The sequence below is a fragment of the Apodemus sylvaticus genome, chromosome 3 (assembly GCF_947179515.1).
Source record: "Apodemus sylvaticus chromosome 3, mApoSyl1.1, whole genome shotgun sequence".
Classification (NCBI taxonomy): domain Eukaryota; kingdom Metazoa; phylum Chordata; class Mammalia; order Rodentia; family Muridae; genus Apodemus; species Apodemus sylvaticus.
The window spans coordinates 95,604,734-95,624,505 of record NC_067474.1 but is presented as its reverse complement, the minus strand read 5'-3'; the positions used below and the strand labels follow the sequence as shown (position 1 = coordinate 95,624,505).

Here is a 19,772-nt window from a genome sequence, read left to right as displayed (position 1 = left end):
AATTTCATCTTACAGTATTCTATGGCATTTCCATATGTTGTCTGGTTGCCTTGGTGAGGGCCTCCTTAACTGATCCTGGAAGACTCCCTGAGAATCCCAAGATCCCACATGCAGGTATGCTGTCCTTTAGGCTTAGCCATTTTTCTGATGTTGAAATTATATTTATTGACACATTATCTCCAATGTATGCTTTATGTAAGGCATTTGAAACCATTCTCAAGGCTCTGCTCACTCGTCTGTTTTCAGTAGCACCCCCCCATCTGTGCCTGCTCTTTTCATTCCTTTCAGATCCGTTCTGAGCATGTGAGTTACTCTAACGTCTGTGTGTATGTGTGGGGTTGTATCTCTAGTCGCAAAGAATCTGCCACCACTTACAAGAAAGAAGTATTTGTTGAATGAAACAAAATTACCTGAGAGATTCTGTTTTTTTTACAACAGGATTTTCACTTTGTGATATTGATAAGTTTCTTAGAATAAATAGTTTTAGTGCTATAAACACTATTTTTCATTTTTCTGAAGGTTCTAACAACTTAATGAAAAATTGAAAACCTTTGTTTCTGATATCATTTGAAGATAATTTTTTATTCTCTTGACAATCATTCAAACCATGAAAAATGGATTGTTTATTTTGTTATATACCAAATACAATAGAACCTCACTTTTTTATCTCTCTTTAGCTCATCTTTGATTATTTCTGTATTAGCTTTGAGAGTTATGTACTTTTCTATATGTTTTTATAGTACATTTTAGAGCTAGAGTATTTTCTATAATAATTTAGTGGCTTCTAAAGTTTTACTTTCAAATTTTCTGGGAGCTTTAAAAAAAATCTCAGTGTCTAGGTTACAACTTTTACCAGTTAAATCAGAATACTCAGGCTCAGACATAGGTGTTAGTTTACTGAAAGATTCCCCTGTGGTTCTAGTGTGTAACAGAGTTACACACTACTTTGGAACCAAAGTAGTAACTCCATGTGAAATGCAATTGAGAAGTCACCATACAGAGCCCTCCAGAAATACTAGTTCTTGTTTCCTGAGACGTGTCATTCAGGACCTTCCTTGGCTTACAGACTTAGAGATGACAGGGAGTGCCACAGTGCTGCTGTGTAGCTGTAGCACTGCATTCAATGCGCAGCCCAGTTTACTTGCAGCAGTCGTAACCCAGTCTCTTCATTGTTCATCTTTCTGTTGGCTGTCTCTCTCTCTCTCTCTCTCTCTCTCTCTTTCTCTCTCTCTCTCTCTCCCTCTCCCTCTCCCTCTCCCTCTCCCTCTCCCTCTCTCTCTCTCCCTCCTTTCCTTCCTTCCTTCCTTCCTTCCTTCCTTCCTTCCTTCCTTCCTTCCTTCCTTCCTTCCTTCCTTCCTTTAAGAATACCTTTAACATACATGTGATCCATTAACTATGAGGTAAAGTTAAACACAAGGGAGTATTTTGCTTTTCCCTCAATAAGGGAAAAACTTGACTTTAAAACCTTTGAACATATAGATATGATCAAATGAAATTGTTATACATTTATATCGTTAAAATCATTTACATATATATTTGAAATAACAAATATAAAACAGTACTCTAACTTAGAAATATCACTGCCATTTCAAATTTTATATAATGATCTTATTTGAGCTCTTAAAAATTTGCCCCTTTGAGGGTAATTCATCTGTCATATAGTTCATTCATTGAAAGTAACTAGTTCACTGTGTGGCCATCTCCACAGTCTGCTTTAGGACACTCTCACCATTATTGATAGAACATAATGAGTCTTTTTAAAATTTAGAAGATTCTGCTTTGTAATACTGTGTCACAGTTCTTGGGTTACAGAAATGGGGTGGACTTGACTGCCCTGCATGCTGCAGTTTGCGAATCTATTTACCTGGGCCCCAGTGTCGTAAACTGTGGGTCCTGCAACTGAATGTGGGGAATCATGAAAACTTAAGCTACAGTAAAAGATTTCTGAAATGCAAAACTTAATTCTAAATCAAATGAATGATGACTCTGCACATCTATAGCACTTGCCTCTACTGAGCTGTGGGTGACATCACTGAGTTCTGAATACAGCGCCTCCGTGTGTGTTTGTGTGTGTGTGTGTGTGTTATAAATGCCCCTGGCTCATAACTCATAATCATGACAATATATATGTATGTATGAATATGAATTTGTTTTTTTTTATTGTACATACAAAGTTTTCTTCTTGAAGTTTTCTTCTGTGAGGAAACAATATAGAAAGCAAGGGCTTAATATTTCCTACCATATTTATCTTACTGGAATATTGGATTTTAAACACTGCTGTTTGAAGAGCTGGGTGAGGTGGTGTATCTCTGTAATCCCAGCATGCAGAAGGCAGAAGCAGAGGTGCTAGCCACAAATTCAAGGCCGGTCTGGTCTACATATTGAGTTTTGGGCAAGCCAGGATTTTATATCAAGATGTGTCTCAAGAAAAGAATTTTTTTGCTTGGATTTCTGATGGAAGTTTTATTTAAAAACTTGTTAGATGTCATTTGCCTCAGGATTATAATAGAATTTTCAATAATTTCTGAAATGGCTATACATATTTTGCTGATATTTTGTCCTCTGTATGTATGCACACTGTTCTTAACCCTGAAGATTTAAAATTGAAACATCAATCAATTCTGCAAAGTATTTAAAAGCTTTCTCTTTTCCTTTATCAAATATTCATCAAAGATTTCTTTATGTAAAAACAAACACAAGTATTGTGTGTTTTTTAAATGTCAAAATCATGTATAAACTAATTGTTTTAAAACAATTTATGGTTCATAAATAATGTTTGATTTGTAGACTTACTTGCCTGGATATCTGGTGTCGTATGGAAACTTCTCTGGGGAAAGGTTACGAGTGCAACAAGGCAAAAGCCCTGTTTGCACAGCAGGTTAGAGTCTCCTTCTCTGTAACCAGCATTCTCTTCCCTCAGACACAGGATGCTAGGCCTGGAATAGAGCATTGGTTCTCTCTAGGCTGTTACATGTTAATTCATCAAAATGATGCTGTGCTGGCTCAGTTGTCCAGTTTCCATCTTGCTTATAGTAGTAAGGCCAGCTTGAGGTGTCTAAACGGGATTCCAATATTGTTTCTCTCATGATATGTTTCCATTATAAAAGGAACTATAAGAGATGATGTTTTAAACTACAGTTAATTCGATACAGATTTTATTTTTATTTACCAGTTTCCTTCAAAATATCTACAGCAGAATCTCTTCCTATATAAGATTGGCATATGCTGATCTATAGCCATAGAGTAAAGTGGTAGATTTCAAAAAGGGGATTTCTTTTTCAGAAAACATCATTATAGTCATCTTCTTTTAAAAAGATTTAGATATTTTTGAAAATTTTAACTTTCATATTTGCACAGTCATTTAGTACCACCACTGTGTGCAAGGACCACACTATACATGATAATATTCCCTGTGAAGCTGCAATGTCTGTCCATCTACTGTAAGATTACGAGGGTAGCAGAAGCTTAAGTGCTGACATTTTAAGACTTTTATAATGGTAAAATTTCATTTTAGAAACTGTAAAGAATATGCACCTCATATAAGGAAGCAGTTATTTTATGTTGGATGATGAATTAATAGTTTTTATGGATGTGGTTAGAACAATTTGTGATGAAAACAAATACCTTTCTCTTCTGCAAACTGTTAATTGTAGACTGTTTTCCTGTAGCTCAGAGGCAGTTGCTACCTGGGTAATAGACTGAAGCTGATTCTAGCTCTGGGCTGGCGGTGGCAGGAGCAGTGGCAGTTCAAAGCCAACCCGGGCGACATAGTACCCAGATACTGTCTCTTAAAAGCAGAACTCACTCACCTGCTTATTTTTATTAAATACTAATGATGTTTTTAACCTTTGCTTCTTTATTAGATGGGTGCCTTCTAAACCCAGTCTAACCTCTAGCCTTCTTAAACACATGCCCAAATTAATTCATTAATATTAAAAATTAAAATGCCTTAGGAAAATATGGGATTGGTTTTAACTTATTGATCTACTGAAACTAAGACTCAGTATTCTTCTTTAGTTCTTTTATATAATACCACTTGTATAAATTAATTAATTGATTTATATAAAATTCTTCTAATATTTTGGCTAGGCTTAGAGTTTTATAAGATACGACATTCTCATGATTTTTTTCAGAACTGTGGTTTCTGCCATTTACTTGGAAACAGTGGTATCTTATTTTTGTAGTGTTAAGATAGAAATGTATAAAACATGTAGAACACAAATCAGCACTTATGGCAAAGGTGCTTGCTTATACCGGAGACTCAGCAAAAAGAGAAATGTTTCTGTGGCCCGAGCCGCAGACCCTGTGGACTGGGGTAGCAGTTGGTAAGTCTGAGCATCACTGTGTGCCCCCTCCTCAGTGCTGGTCTGCTCTCCTCCACAGAGCGGGAGCTGTGGGAGCTGTGCAACAAGTGTAACTTGATGAGGCCGAAGCGCTCCCACCACTGCAGCCGCTGTGGCCACTGCGTCAGGAGGATGGACCACCACTGTCCTTGGTAAGGAGACACTTGTCACCACACTCAAGAGCTGCGGCAGGAGGATTAGTCAAGGAAAAGACAGTCTGAGAACTTGTCAGCTTTAAGAAAAAATGACATTAAAGTTACTCCATTAAACATTCTTTCAATAAAAATGATTCTTGCAAATCTCAGAGTAAACTACAGAGGTCTCACCCCTGCTACCAAGAAAACATTTGAGCAAAAACTTTGAGCAGAAAAAAACTGAGCAGAATTGCTACATACCCACATACACAGAAGGACTAAAGTACTTATATCAGATGAGGCTTGAAGGCAGTGTTTGGTACAAGGTCAGAAAGTGGAAGCATTTACTTCATAGCTGTTTCTCTTGCCGGGGAGAAAAGCCACAATGTCCACTGCTTAGATTCCTCTTTTCCTTACTCAGGAGAAGAACAACACTTTTCAGATTCACTGATAACTTTCTTCTACTCATTATACCTTTAATAGTATTTTCTGTTGCATAGTAACATTTTGTACATGCTGGATATATATAAGTGCTAATTAACTTTCTGTAGAACTGCCAATATTTTTGGTCAATAGGGGGCTCTGTTGTAATATTTAAAGCCATTCTGTTAAAAAGTAGATTTAAAAGATGCTCTGAGAATCTATTGTATTTCATTTCAAAGCTGTCACAAAAGACATTGAGCAAGATGTTATATTTAATTCTGCTTATCTAACATATAATCTTGTTTAAATATTTAAATTGGCATTACAGAACTTTATACATGTATGCACATATATATGTATGTATGTATGTATGTATGTATGTATGTATGTATGTATGTATATAAAGATAACTGTATAATAGGCTCCTTACTTTCATTTACCTGCAGTTAACTGGCCAAAGAAGAGAGTTTACCTTTGTCTAATGATGCTAGTCAATTTCACTTCTCTGATGTATGGTAACTCTTTTTGATAACATTGCTAATTAGCAAACTTAACAGTTGAAATTGTTTTTTAACTCTAAACTATTTACATAGTTTAAATTTAATCACATAGATTTCCAGAAACTAGAAAAACACAATAGCATTTTAAATAAAAGTACTTCAGGTTTTTTTTAATTGTCTAAATCTACTATAAAGTACTGTATACTATGCCATACGATGTTTTTTTTTTTTTTAAATGTACCTTACATTTTAAATAGGTAATTTTCCAAATACGTTTTTAAACCTCAGTGGTACTATGTCACAATAATAGCATATGAAAAATACTATGTGAAATCTGCAGGTAATTAGTTCTCACACTGAAATTCATAGCACTTTTATTTGTATTAGTTTTTCTGATCAAAGAAAAAGATAATAAACATTTATGGTACAGCTGGATATTGCTGCTTTCTTACAAAAGAATGCCATAATTTAAAAAAATCATCTGGGCAATGTGTCTCTTAGTACTAGTGGTGTATGTTTAAGAGGTGAAGACTAGGTCATTGGTGAGGAAATGAAGCTAGCTCCCTTTCACTTGAGTGTAACGCTGAGATAGTTTTGTTCCTAGGTGTCTTGCTTTCAGTGTTTGTTTCAAGGTATTGTGGGAGCTTAGTAAGGAGGGTGGCCTGGTTGAGATTTGGGGATCTCTGTGATTGAATTTTTAGCAGAGTGCTGCTGAGGTCCAAGCAGCAGCAATACATGGTATTAATCTGAAACAGAGGATTGTTCGTCCTAACAAACTGCAGCATTTGAACATTCTCAGTTTCAGATCGGATCTGATGGCTCAGCTCTCCGCTGCCTCAGGTCTTTGTTTTGGTCTCTGGCTGTTCTTTGTAAATAGTTTAAACTCAGGCACTGCAGGCTAAGTGAGGGCTCTTAGCCTTTCAAGGTTAGAGGCTCGCTGTGCTGTTCTGGACCTGCTGAGGAGAGGGAGGAAGGATGGGTAGCAACAACTGAGCAGAGTTTTGAGGCTTGAGTGAGAGTCTTTCTTGCAGGTAACAGGGTTTAGAATTGTCCTGTTTACAAAGTGTGTGCTCTGTAATCTCAGATAAACTTCCACAAGCGTTCCAGCTCAGTTCTATTTTTGAGGTTTTTTAAAAATAATGTAAACAATGTATCTTAAAAGTAACACTTAAGCTACAAATTGAACTTGACACACACACACACACACACACACACACACACACACACACGTGCATACCCTCCCTTGGTGATAGATAGTGTAGCCCTATTTTGATGGAAAACATTCATATAATGTTGAGAAAAATAATTTTATATTGAAATTTTAAATTAGATTTTAATGGTACCTTAAAAATGTACCCATTTTGTAAAATATGATATGCATTTTAAATGAACTTTGATAATTTATGATTATAGATTATCATTTTGTAGTTAGACTTTACCGATGTTTTGTTATAGAGTACATGTAAGTGATTTTGAATATGTTTTTAGTTTCAGCAGCCAAGGATAGATATTTCGTAAAGTAAGCATAAAAATAAAATGATGAGCCTCGCAGTTCTGTCCAAGTGGAAAGTCCGAGCTGTCTTTCTCTGTAGCACTTAAGTCGCTCTCCTTTGCTGGAGTGCTGCAGGAGGGGCAGAGGTGCCAGAGCAAGATGCTCCTTGTCCCGAGCCTCCGTCTCTTCTGAGTATCCTCGGGCCAGTGGCCTAAATCATTATGTGTCTGCCTGTGTCGCTTGACACGGGCACTGGGCTACTGTGTGCTAGGGGAGTAGTCTCTAGCTGGCCTCCTTGGTGAAGGAGAAGGCGTGTTAAAGTGTGTATCTTTAAATAGTTGGGTGTTAGGCTTAGGTGAGACTTACTTCATGATCCTGATGTGAGCATCTTACTAAAACTTCACTGTTTCTTTTTCATTTTCTCTTTAGGATAAACAATTGTGTGGGTGAAGACAACCATTGGCTCTTTCTGCAGTTGTGTTTCTACACTGAGCTGCTTACTTGCTACGCACTGATGTTTTCTTTCTGCCATTATTATTATTTTCTTCCACTAAAACAGCGTAATTTGGTAAGACATGTCTGTATCCACTAGTGTTAGAGCAGCCGTGACGTGTGCCCGTGAACACGGTAGTTCCTGAGTGTGGGCAGACTAGCAGAGCCACCGTCCAGGGAGCTCTATACCACCCTGTGTCTGAGAAGGCAGTCTGCTGTTCCTTTTAGACACGGCTTTTTATGAGTATTTGTGTTGAGTAGATTTCTTCAGAAGACAAAATAGGAGCTCTTTCAGTATAGGAGTCTTGGTTTAAAAGTAACATAAAATAATGAAAACAAAGAAAAAATCTTGGGTTTTTCTTTTTTAAAGAAAATCAGACAGGTTTATTTATTTATTTTACTATTTTAAACATTTTTTATACAATTTATTTTGCATAGTCTTTCTTCTCCCACTTCTCCCAGATTCTTCCCACCAAAATTCATTTTCCTCTCCTTTTCTCTCTCTCTCTGTCTCTGTCTCGGTCTCGGTCTCTCTCTCCAAAAACAAAAGCAAAACACCAGGCCAACACAAACCAAAGTCAAAATTTTTTTAAGGTCCTCAAAGAATAGTTAGCATTTGAGAAGAGGACACTTTCTTTTTGTTTTTGTGTTTTAAGCTTAGATCTTAGCATGTAGCTTAAGGTAGCCATAAACTCTTTGCCTTCCTGCTCATTTCTCCTGAGTGTTGAGATTATAGGCATGTGCCACCATATCTGGCCTTCTGCCTCCAGCTCTCCCTAGCAGTAAGATGAGTTTGTACAACGTTCTAGAGCAGTGGTTCTCAGCTTCCTAATGCTGTCATCCCTTAATACATTTTCTCACGTTGTGGTGACCCCCAAGTATAAATTTATTTTTGTTGCTACTTCATAACTGTAATTTTGCTACTCTTATGAATCATAATGTAAAAATCTATGTATTATGATGGTCTTTGGTGGCCCTCATAGAAAGATTATTTGACTGCCCCCAACAGGGTCATGACCTACAGGTTGGGAACCTGTTACTTTTAGGTATAGATCATCTGAGCAATGCTCAGACTTGTCTGAATGGTGTTGATGGTACTAAAAGCTCCAGAGCCTTTGTTTCCTGTCAACACTGTACTGTGGCCCTCTCACTGTAGAGTTTCTAATATTCACAAGAGAAAATGGAGGATAGTGAAATGGGTGAGGTATTGCACATAGAGTGTGATTTCCCAGCTTGCTTTAGTTACAGAGCTGGATTAAACACAATTTATGCTATTTTTCCATTTTATTTGGGCCTTGGTTATATTTTTAAAGAATATTCTGTGTGTGTGTGTGTGTGTGTATGTGTGTGTGTATGAGAGAGAGAGACAGAGACAGAGAGACAGAGAGAGACAGAGACAGAGAGACAGAGACAGAGAGAGAACTGATGGAGGTGGGTACTTTTTCTTTACTATTTTCCTGTTCATGCCTTTGCATATAAAAGGCCATGGTGATTGGTGTGTGTGGTTAAGCTGTGGAATGCAAGTGTTGGGAGTCTTAGTTCTGTGTGTGGTTGCTTTGGTGTGCATGATTGTTCTGAGACCTAGCTGTTCCGTGCAGTTACAAACCTCAGTGGAGCTGTGTCTTGAAAATGATTAGATTGTGCTTATTAAATATGGTGCACATCATTAAAATTATATCCAATAACTGAATAAAATTCAAAAGACAGTTTTGCTTCTTCATGTGCTGGTCATTAGATTCAGAGCTTCACGTACGCTAGCCTAGCAGCTGGGCTTCTCCCTAGTGCATACTTTAGTTTTCAGACAGGGTTTCCCATTGGTCAGGTTGGTCCTGAGCCCCTTACTCTGTTGCCAAGGCAAGCCTTGAATTTGTAGCCTTCCTGTCTCAGCTGTCAGAAGAGGTTTCAAATGTAGTTGTGATTTTCACACTGAAAATACAGCACCTGTTTCTATTAGAGTTTTATAAAGGTTTCATTTTGCTTAAGGTTAATTTGTGGCATAATTGGTGTTAATTAGAACATGTGAATCATCCAAGAAAACCGTGTGAAAATTGAACCTCAGAAGAAGTGTTTTAAAGTTGTTCTGTGGGGTTAAGGTCATAATTTTTCAAAGTGTGAGAGAGAAGATGTGAGGAGGTGTCAGTGGAGAGAAAAAGACCATGAAGAGAGACCTCCTTTCTGGACAGAGTAGGCTCAGCAGCTTCTGCCTCTGGGGGGCTAATGGACCTCCATATTTAGATTGTGTTGATCAGTTTACTGAGGGATGAAAAGCTATTCTCATTTTTCCACACATGCATAGTCTGTGACTACTTTTGTGCTCCAACAAAATTGAGTGGTGGTGACAGACTGTATGGTTAGCAAAACTCAAAAATACTAAGTATCTGCCTGTCAATAGTAAGTTTTCTTTATATTGTTTGCGGCCATTGTGAAGGGGGTCATTTCCGTAACTTCTTTCTTAGCCTGCTTATCCTTTGAGTATAGGAAGGCTACTGATCTGCTTGAGTTGATTTTATAACCTGCCACTTTGCTGAAGTTGGTTATCAGCTGTAGGAGTTCTCTGGTGGAGTTTTTTTGGGTCACTTAAGTATACTGTCATATCATCTGCAAACAGTGATAGTTTGACTTCTTCCTTTCCAATTTGTATCCCTTTGACCTCCTTATGTTGTCTAATTGCTCTACTGTCAAGTGGACAAAACAGCAACCAACAAATTGGGAAAGGATATTCACCAACATATACATCCGACAGAGGGCTAATATTCAATATAAACAAAACTCAAGAAGTTAGACACCAGAGAGCCAAATAACCCTATTAAAAATGGGGTACAGAGCTAAACAAAGAATTTTCACATGAAGAACTTCGAATGACTGAGAAGTACCTTAAAAAATGTTCAACATCATTAGTCAATAGGGAAATGCAAATCAAAACAACCCTGAGATTTCACCTTATACCAGTTAGAATGGCTAACATTAAAAACTCAGGAGACAGTAGGTGTTGGCGAGGATGTGGAGAAAGAGGAACACTCCTCCACTGCTGGTGGGAATGCAAATTGGTACAACCACTCTGGAAATCAGTCTGGCTGTTCTCAGAAAACTGGGCATAACACTTCCGGAGGACCCTGCAATACCACTCCTGGACATATACTCAGAGGATTCCCCGGCATGTAATAAGGACACGTGCTTCATTATGTTCATAGCAGTCCTATTGTCCTATTTATAATAGCCAGAAGCTGGAAAGAACCCAGATGCCCCTCAATGGAGGAATGGATACAGAAAATGTGGTATATTTACACAGTGGAATACTACTCAGCAATTAAAAACAATGAATTCATGAAATTCTTAGGCAAATGGTTGGATCTGGAAAATATCATCCTAAGTGAGGTAACCCAATCACAAAAGAATACACATGGAATGCAGTCACTTATAAGTGGATATTAATTAGCTCAGAAACTCTGAATACCCAAGACACAATTCACATATCAAATGACTCCCTAGAAGAAGGAAGGAGAGGTCCCGGATCCTGAAAAGGCTTGTTCCAGCATTGTAGGGGAGTACCAGGACAGAGAAGTAGGAGGGCGTTGATAGGAGAATGGGCGAAGAGAGGAGGACTTAGGGAACTTATGGGGAGGGGGGAACTGGGAAAGGGAAAATCATTTGGAATATAAACATAGAATATAGAAAATAAAAAATTATTTAAAAAAATAGTATGTTTTCCACGGCAGTCAAGAGGTCATTTTGAAAGCAGACACTCTAGATTCAAATTCTTACTTTCTTTTATTACATGTATAATGCTTAATAGGTTGTTTAACTCCTCTGGTTTGTAATTTCATTTTCTGAAAGGTGTGAATAATAATGAAACTAAATAAGTTAATATATTCAGCCAGGCATTGTGGTTTTGTCTGTAATCCTAGAACTTTGGAGGCTGGCTGATTGCAGGAGCATGAGCAGTTCAGGGCCAGCCTCAGCTACATAACAAGTTTGAGGCTAGCCTGGGTTCCATAAGACCTCATCTCAAAAAGTAAAACAACTGAGAAAAAAAGATAATATATGCAGAAATACCTGGCAAATAGCATATGTTTAGCTTATGTTACATTTGGTTTCATGAAAACTCTCAGAAGCAGAGAATATTTTCTTTAGTCTATTTTGTGAAAAAATTACAAGTCAATGAACAGCATTGCAGAAAGTTTGGTGACATTCAAAAGAAATTCCAATAACAAGGTGAATAAAGAATGTCACAGTAATACTTACATGGAAGATTTAGAAATTTGAAATTATGAGAATATTTTGCTTTAAAGTTAGAGAGCTGGGGAGATGGCTTAGTGAGCGCAGTCCTCACAGCCTGTGGTAGTGGTGTGCGTGGTAGTGGTGTGCGCTTGTAATCTCAGTGCCAGGGAGCCCGGCAGAAGGAGCCTTTCAGGCCAGGGAGGTACCCTGCCTCAAAGTAGGTGTACGGCCTTCCCGATGATACCTGAGGCTGTCCTCTGTACTACCTAACATCCATGGGGACCTACACACACACTAACATGCATACACATATAGTATGAAAGATAGGAACTCTAGGTAAATTAATGCCAATTAGAGGAAGGATTACATTTTAAAGTAGAGAAACTGATTATAGGTGGTATTTGAATGTATTTTCATACATGTACTGTGTTTTTTATATATATACTATAATAAAAATCCTGGGGAGAAAATATGCAAAGCTGTGTTTTGGAAACTCAGACAAGAGTAATGCAGGCTTTTTTAAAAATAGTAATAATATCTTAGTATTAATAAATGTCTATCAAGTGATGAGATAATCTTAACTATATTAAAGATATTTTGGTATACGTAATTCTTTGGTATAGGAATATCACTGTTGTTTATGCCTAGCAGTGTTGAATAGGCATTGTTCTTTTAGCCTAAGCTTTCAAGTGTCTTGGTAGCAAGTGAGTTGCTTCATAGTTTGTCTTTCTTTTTCTGTGCCCACCTTCATTTTAGACGTGATGAAATAGAAATTAAAAATTGTCTTCTCCAAGATCATGTCATTTGCCATTGTGAAATCTCTTGGCATGTTACTATTTAGATCATGTGTTCTAAGTTAGGGGTGTCAGTTCATTCTGTGATCCCAAACTTGGGAGTGTGAGACAGGAGGATTGTCATGAGTCTGACATAGTGAATGCTGTATGAACTACTTCATTTCAACTCTCCTGGAAGAAATGATTCCAGTTATTATCCTGAAAGTATCATCATTTCATCAATTTTGCAGAATTTATTTGTTAGCACAGGATTATAGATGAACATTTGTTTTCAGTTAAAAAATATTTTCCATTGTCTTTGGTTTCTGTAGTTTCACTATAGTCAGTTGTTGGTCTAATTCATGAGCATGATGTGTTTTTTCATGGCCACTTTGACAGTTTTTAAAATTCTCATTCTTAGTTGATATGCTGTAATGTGCTCCAGCATTGTTTTCTTTGCATTTTTCTGTTGAAAATTTAATATAACTTCTTCAACCTGTGTGATGAAATTCTTAAGTTGTAAAACTTCTGTCCCACTTTAAATATGTTGTGATCCTTTTTGCATAGTTTAGGATATAATTATCTATGTGTGAGATTTTTGCATTTTCTGTCTTTGTGGTCATTTTTGCATATCCCACAGTTTAACCTATTTTTCTACTGCTCTCTCTTCTGATTTATTAATGGTAGCTTTTCTACTCTCCTCTCTTGGTTTTTTAACTCTGTTATGTGTTACCTTGTATTTTTAGAATTTGTGCTTGATTCTGTTCCTCATAGATTGTTTTTCTAGGGAAATTCTGCATTTTGCCATTTTCTTAAACATTTTCAAATACCATTTTTGATATTTTAAAGATTTATTTATCTTATTTTATGTGCATGAATGTTTGGACTGACCATGCATGTCTGGTGCCCATGGAGGAAAGAAGGTGAAAGGTCCCTGGAAATGGAATCAGGGATGGTTGTATGCCACCATGTAGGTACTGGGAATCAAACCCAGGTTCTCTGCAAGAGCAGCCAATGTTCTTAACTACTGAGCCATCTCTCTAGTCACTTCTTGAACATTTTAATTAAAGTTATTTGATGCCCATACCAGATATTAATCTGCACCCTGATATGTCTGATTTTTTAATTGAATACTGGGTATTTAATTTAATTGTATGACTAGTTGTGAAAGATGTAGTTGATATGTTTAATTTACTTTTTTGTTTCTGTATAGGATAATAGAATCCTCATTTTGACCCAATTGGGTTAGATGATGTGTTTTTCTCATACTGAACTGGGCTTAGTATAATGTCTCTTTTTAGAAGATCATACTAACTGCACTTGTGTTTTGCAGGATGTTTGGTTGCTAAGTTTTATGAAGGACTCGTTTCAGTTTGCTCTTACTCCTCACTTGCATCCTTCCAGGCTCTCAGCTGAAGAGCTGAGGTGTCTCTTGTGGATTCATCCCCTGCTTTCCTCCCTGTGGTGATGACAAGCAGTGCAGAATGTACAGCTCCTCTTAAGGCATCCATCCCCGGGCTCTGGAATCTCAGCTTTACGCTCTCCCTGGGCTGCTAGGTTGGCTGCCGTTTACTGCGGTGCAGTAGCTGGTCGTGGATTGGCTTGATCTGGCTTTCCACAGTGTCCTTAGGAAGCTTGCTTTCAGACATCGCCTCCAGGTGTTGGTGGCAATCGTGCTTTCATATCAGTTTCCTCTTGATGGGTCTAGTCACTGTTGATGCTCCTTCCCATTTATGTAAGTAAAGTTCTGTGGAGTGTTCAGTTTCAAAACTTACATGTCCCTAAGGTTTGAGTACTGATGGGCTGGACAAACTTGATGGTGAGGGTAGAGATTATCAAAACAGAAAGAAGTCAAAAGTCAGTGTGAGTGAAGAAAGCTACAGGAGGCTTGATGTTGGATTTGAGATTAGATCTGCTGTAAAACCTACAGTGAATGTTGTTGGGCCGAGTAACAGTACACTGTTCTTTTTATAGAAGTTCTGTTGAAGATAACATTGTGAAGAGTTACCACTAATTTCAGTAGGGAAGTCCCCATTACCACATTGACCTTAGTGGTGGTTCTAGTCCATGTGTGTTTTTTTAGGTCCTTCTTTGTACTTTTCCATTTTTCCTGTGAACAATAAAACCTTGTATGCCACTGTTGAGTTTTGTGTACAGCTGGCCAGAGTATCATCCCTGCCTCATCCGCCTCTCACTATTTGAGACATGCAGTAGACCCAGAGCCCTGGAGCCACTGGGAGGTAGTGCCACTGTGCGTCTGGGGCGGCAGGTGTGTGGTTGACTTCGGTCCTACACTGTTGTCCTGAGGGGATGAAAGAGAGGCTTTGTGTTTCCCTTAGACCCTCTCAGGTAGAGAGATGGCAGCAGAGCATCCTCCTCCTGTCTTTAGATGCCAACGCTGAGTACTTTTCCCAAGGCTGGGAAAGAAAGTGTTATCAACTCCTAGGTGTGTGTTAGTTTCTAGGATGAAAGTGTTTACTCTCTTAAAGAATAGAGTTGCCTGGGAATGTCACTTGCCAGCGTTTGTGGGAAGCTGGTGGCTTATAAATACCTCTTGGAAACAGGAACTGAAAGAAAGCTATTCTCAAATTCTGGGAGATAAACCATTTGTGAATCCGGTTTTCTGTTTTTAGAAGACGTCTTTCTGAGATAAATAATTTCAGTTTCTTTGCAGTTACCTGGCCCCAGGTTTTTCTTTTTCTTACAGTAATTTCATACTTAAATTTTTATTTTCCCCTGTAACTCTGGGGGAAGCATGGCTGGCAGCCACTCCACCACTGGATTACACTCTGTACCTCATGTCTCTTAATCTGTACTTCAGAATAGGACCTTTCCTGCCTACTTGTCAAGCTGTTAGGAAATACTCAGAAATGGCCTTTGTTGGGGGAAGGAAAGTATAGAACGTATAATGGGTAAGGCTATCTATCTATCTATCTATCTATCTATCTATCTATCTATCTATCTAATCTATCTTTTACTGTGAATTCCAAATAGGATTTATTTCTTAACCTTATTTATATTGCAGGTCTTCTGTTAAGAAAAGCCTGTGAGCTTAAAGAAGTTAGTTTATATGATCTATTTTTATTGAAAATAGTAATTTAAAAATTCCAGGGGCTCGATATATGGCTCAGTATTTCAGAGTACTTACTGCTCTTGCAGACGATCCAGGTTCAATCCCCAGCACCTACCTAGTGGCTCCCAATTATCTGTAGCTGCTGTTGAGGGGGATCTGACCCTCCTTTGGCCTTCATGGGCACCAGGTACGCATGTGGTTTACATACAAGGATGCAGGCAAAAGCCTCATACGCATGATAATGAATAAATAAATCTTAAATGAAAAAAATCTGAAGGTCTCAACTAATGTAAGAAAATGATGAATAGTCTAGAAATTTTCAGAAACTTGAGTAGTACGCTCAGTTTTTAAAAATAATCAGTGTTGGAAAAATTGTAAAATGTGTAAGCTTTAAGTTTGGAAATCTTTTTGTTTTTCATGATAGTATAATGTTGGGTTTTCCTTAAAATTTTTGAAACTGATGTCTTTAATTCTTGAGATAAAAATTATTGGAAGATTTAAAAACTTATTGCATGTGGGATAATTTACCATTCTAATTAAACAAATTAAATGCATATTGAAGGAAATGAACTTTAATCATTGACCAATGTCTATGCTTGACTGTTTTATATACTGACTTAAAGAGTTTTGTAAGCAAATTTTAGTCACTTATTGTTTAACTGAAGTATAAGAGACAAAACTGCAGATTTTTAATCAAATATGAAGGAAGATACTGTATTTAGAGTGAACTATTTTAAGCTATATATGGGGGTGAGTCCTTTATCAGTCCTGCATTTTACAACTTCCATCATAGGTTAGATAGTTTTGAGCTTATATATTACTAGGAGTGTTGGGAAACACCACATTTGGAGTGTCCCTGATGAGATGGCTGAGACTCTGAGACATTTTGTAGTGCATTCATTCACAGAGCAGCCTTTGACAGAAGATGATTTGAGCTGGTGCTTTTTGGTATAGCAAGCATCAGTCTGCAAGCACTGCTTCTGTCTTTTCCTGAGGAATTTTATTTCCAAGGGGGAGGGAGGGAACGGTGTCTCATGTCGCCTGAGCTGGCCTCAAACTTGCTTTATAGCCCAGGCTGACCTTAAATTTCCAATCTTCCTGTCTCCATCTTCAAGTGAGAGGATTACAGAATGTGCTGCCATGCTTGCTATACCTGAAGGACTTTAGGCTATTTATACTAGTATTTTAAAACATTTAAGTACAGATTTAAAATACACTAACATGTTACAAAATTTGCCCCTCTAGCTTCTGGCTATTATAAATATGTCTGTGATAAACATAGTGAGTGGAGGATGTATCCTTATTACACGGTGGAGCATCTTCTGGGTATATGCACAGGAGTTATATAGGCAGCGGGGAGGATGGGATGGGGGTTTCTGAAGGGGAGACCTGGAAAGTGGAAAATATTTGAAATGTATATAAAGAAAATATCTAATCCAAAACAATTTGCCCCTTAAAGAACAACAAGTCGATAAATTCATGCATTGATGTTTTTAACTTTTTTATTGAGTCAGCCTGCATTTAATATTTTTATCGAACATAAAGGTTGTTCATTCTGTTTGATAAAGATATTATAAAGACTGTACTATAAAAACATAGTAGTGTGATTTTTTTAAGTGTATATCCACTGGCATCTAGATATTGTAGAGAGTAATTATTATCTATGAGAGAAAAATGTTTTTAAGTAAATAATTTATAGTGTTAAAGTAGGGGTTATTATTTGTTAGCAGCTAATCATTTGTAGAATACCACTTTAGTTCTAAATTTATGCTTTTAAAATTATTTTTAGATGAAGAAGATTCAAATTAACTTCTGATTGATTCTTTTATAGTTATTTTTATGTGAAGGGCAAAATCCCACAAACTACATTTAATGATCTGAGAGCAGGGGTGACAGAAGGAGAAGAGAGGAGCGAGAGTTTAAACAAAGGGCTCACTGCCAATATTCATAAGAAGGGAATAAATAACATGCAGTGGCCAGCCAGACTTTTCTGCTAGCAAGATACATTATTGCTGTTCCAACTGGCTGATAGCTGATAGTGTTGCTAGGGATTTGACGTCATATAGAATTGTGCCACACATTTATGTGCTTAGACATTTGGCTAATGAAGAGTAGAAATAACCAGAAGACTTGATTGCAGGTACCTCTGGATACTTCTAAGTCTCATTATAATTAAAAATATTTCTATATAATAAGCCTTAAAGATAATTAGTATATCACTGTTTATTGCTGTTAAAATACTTTAGGACTTAATGGTCATTATTACACACACACACACACACACACACATTTAACTTTATGAACTTTTGTTAAGTATAGCCAAGAAGAGTGTGGGACTAAGATCAACATGAAAAAAATAAACTATTAATGCTAGTGTGAAGGTAATCTAGCTTTTGTTCATGTGTACTGACCTCACTGCTAGGAATATTCTCTCTCTAACATTTATAGATATTGGTAGACAAAAACCATCTAATCTAATAATTGCCAGTTCTTTCTGTCAGTGTATTCCTTTTTTGTCTTGACAGATGGAACATAGAAACTTTGTAACAAGCCCTGAGCATACACTGTGATAACAGGTTGACTGGATGTATGTCTTTATGAGACTGTTTCTGTGGTAGTCTAGTTCTAAATAGAGGAATGTTTAACATGGGACATGCAGCAGCCTTTGCTCCTGAGACAGTCAATCTCTTTGAGTTTACCTGGGAGCAGCGTCGTCACTCCCTTAATTCTGTTTGACACTAAAATGCTTCAGTTCATAGTGAAGTTAGCAAGAGAATGAGGCAGTCTTCTTTGCATCTCTTTCCTTTTCAGTGTCTGTGGTTCACTTGGTTGTGTAGCTAGAAATCCTGCTGTTCAAAAGCACCTTTCACACATGTATGCCACATATGTGAACTTCCTAATGGAATTCTCCATCGCGGTTGAAGCCATTTAAACATGTACTAGTAGATGGTACAGACTGAAGCTGCTAATAGTTTCTCAGGCTGCATTGTCTAGCTTTGTCTCTGTGGTTCAGGTGAGCAGAGCATTATGCTTCGGATTGTTTCTCTAGTCTGCCGCCTCATCCTTATGGTTGGACCAGCCTCCGTGGAGTGCAAACTTCGTGATATTTGTAGAATTAATCTTGTTACATGGTAAAGTGATACTTTTGGTGTTTTCCCCCTCTATTGTCCTCAGGAGTGATTTTGGGTATTTTCTCTTCTTCCCCCTCCCAAGTGAGTTTAAATTTTAAGAATTTCTCTTTTGTCAGGTAGGATTGGTTTGTATGGTGCCTGAAGCAGTTGTTACAGCCATGATTTCTTCCTTTGTATTCTTCCTTGGTGGCAGTGTTCTGCTGAACACAGGTGTAGTAGAGCAGACAGTCCTGCCATGCTCTTTCATATAAGAGTATTTGCTTTTTTGTTAGGTTTAAACTTTTTCTCTGAAAATTCACAATATTTACACACACACATGACAACAGGGTACAGTCTGTTAGCTGAGCACATACTCTTCCACTTTGGTGATTCTTGTTTTTAGGATTATATTAGTTGTATAGAACAGTGTGAATAGACACTTTTATGTGTTTTGAATTTCCTCATCAACAAAGCTTTTTTAAAAATGGGAAACATTGATAGTCCTCTAATAAACAGTGAATAACATCTTTCCTGAAGCAAATGCTTACCCAGTGAGTGGCTATCAGATGTGTCAGGGTGATCATTTCAGTCATCCTGGTTCATTTCTATATAGTCTCTTGGATATATGACATATGAAGGAACATTGAGGAGAAACTTACAGTGAATGAGCCTGGACAAAGATGGATAACTGCTAAGTGTGGTGTTAGCTAGTTGAGTTGATCCAAGGCAAAATCAAGCTTAGGTTATCAAGCTAGGAGAACAGGGTAGATTTCCCATTAGAAAGTTAGTGTGCAAAGTTTATCACATTAATAGGTCAGATAAATGAGTATCTCAATATATGGAAAGAGATAAAATTTAGAATTTCCATGTTATCAGACTAGAAATAGATAACTTCCTTGGTCAGAAGAAAGTTTTCCAAAACCTGGGAAAATAAATTCCTCAGCACTGCCTAGTGTGGTGATGAAATACTGACTCTTTACTCTGTGATGAAGGGTTAGACCTGGGGGCCCAGTGATGGAGGGTTAGACCTGGGAGGGGGCAGTGATGGAGGGTTAGACCTGGGGTAGGGGTCAGTGATGGAGGGTTAGATCTGGGAGGGGCAGTGATGGAGGGTTAGACCTAGGGGGGGGGCAGTGATGGAGGGTTAGACCTGGGAGGGGGCAGTGATGGAGGGTTAGACCTGGGAGGGGCCAATGATGGAGGGTTAGACCTGG

The 19,772-nt window shown here is 37.7% G+C and overlaps 1 protein-coding gene across 2 annotated transcripts in view; it reads left to right on the top strand.

The window, feature by feature from the left end:
• Positions 1–19,772, top strand: part of Zdhhc21 (zinc finger DHHC-type palmitoyltransferase 21) — a 59,876-nt gene that overhangs the window by 15,003 nt on the left and 25,101 nt on the right. For both annotated transcript variants that reach the window (XM_052176687.1, XM_052176686.1), the window contains 3 exons: positions 16–114; positions 4,384–4,495; positions 7,322–7,460. In XM_052176687.1, the coding sequence (XP_052032647.1) occupies positions 16–114; positions 4,384–4,495; positions 7,322–7,460 (350 nt within the window). The remainder of the gene's footprint in view (positions 1–15; positions 115–4,383; positions 4,496–7,321; positions 7,461–19,772) is intronic.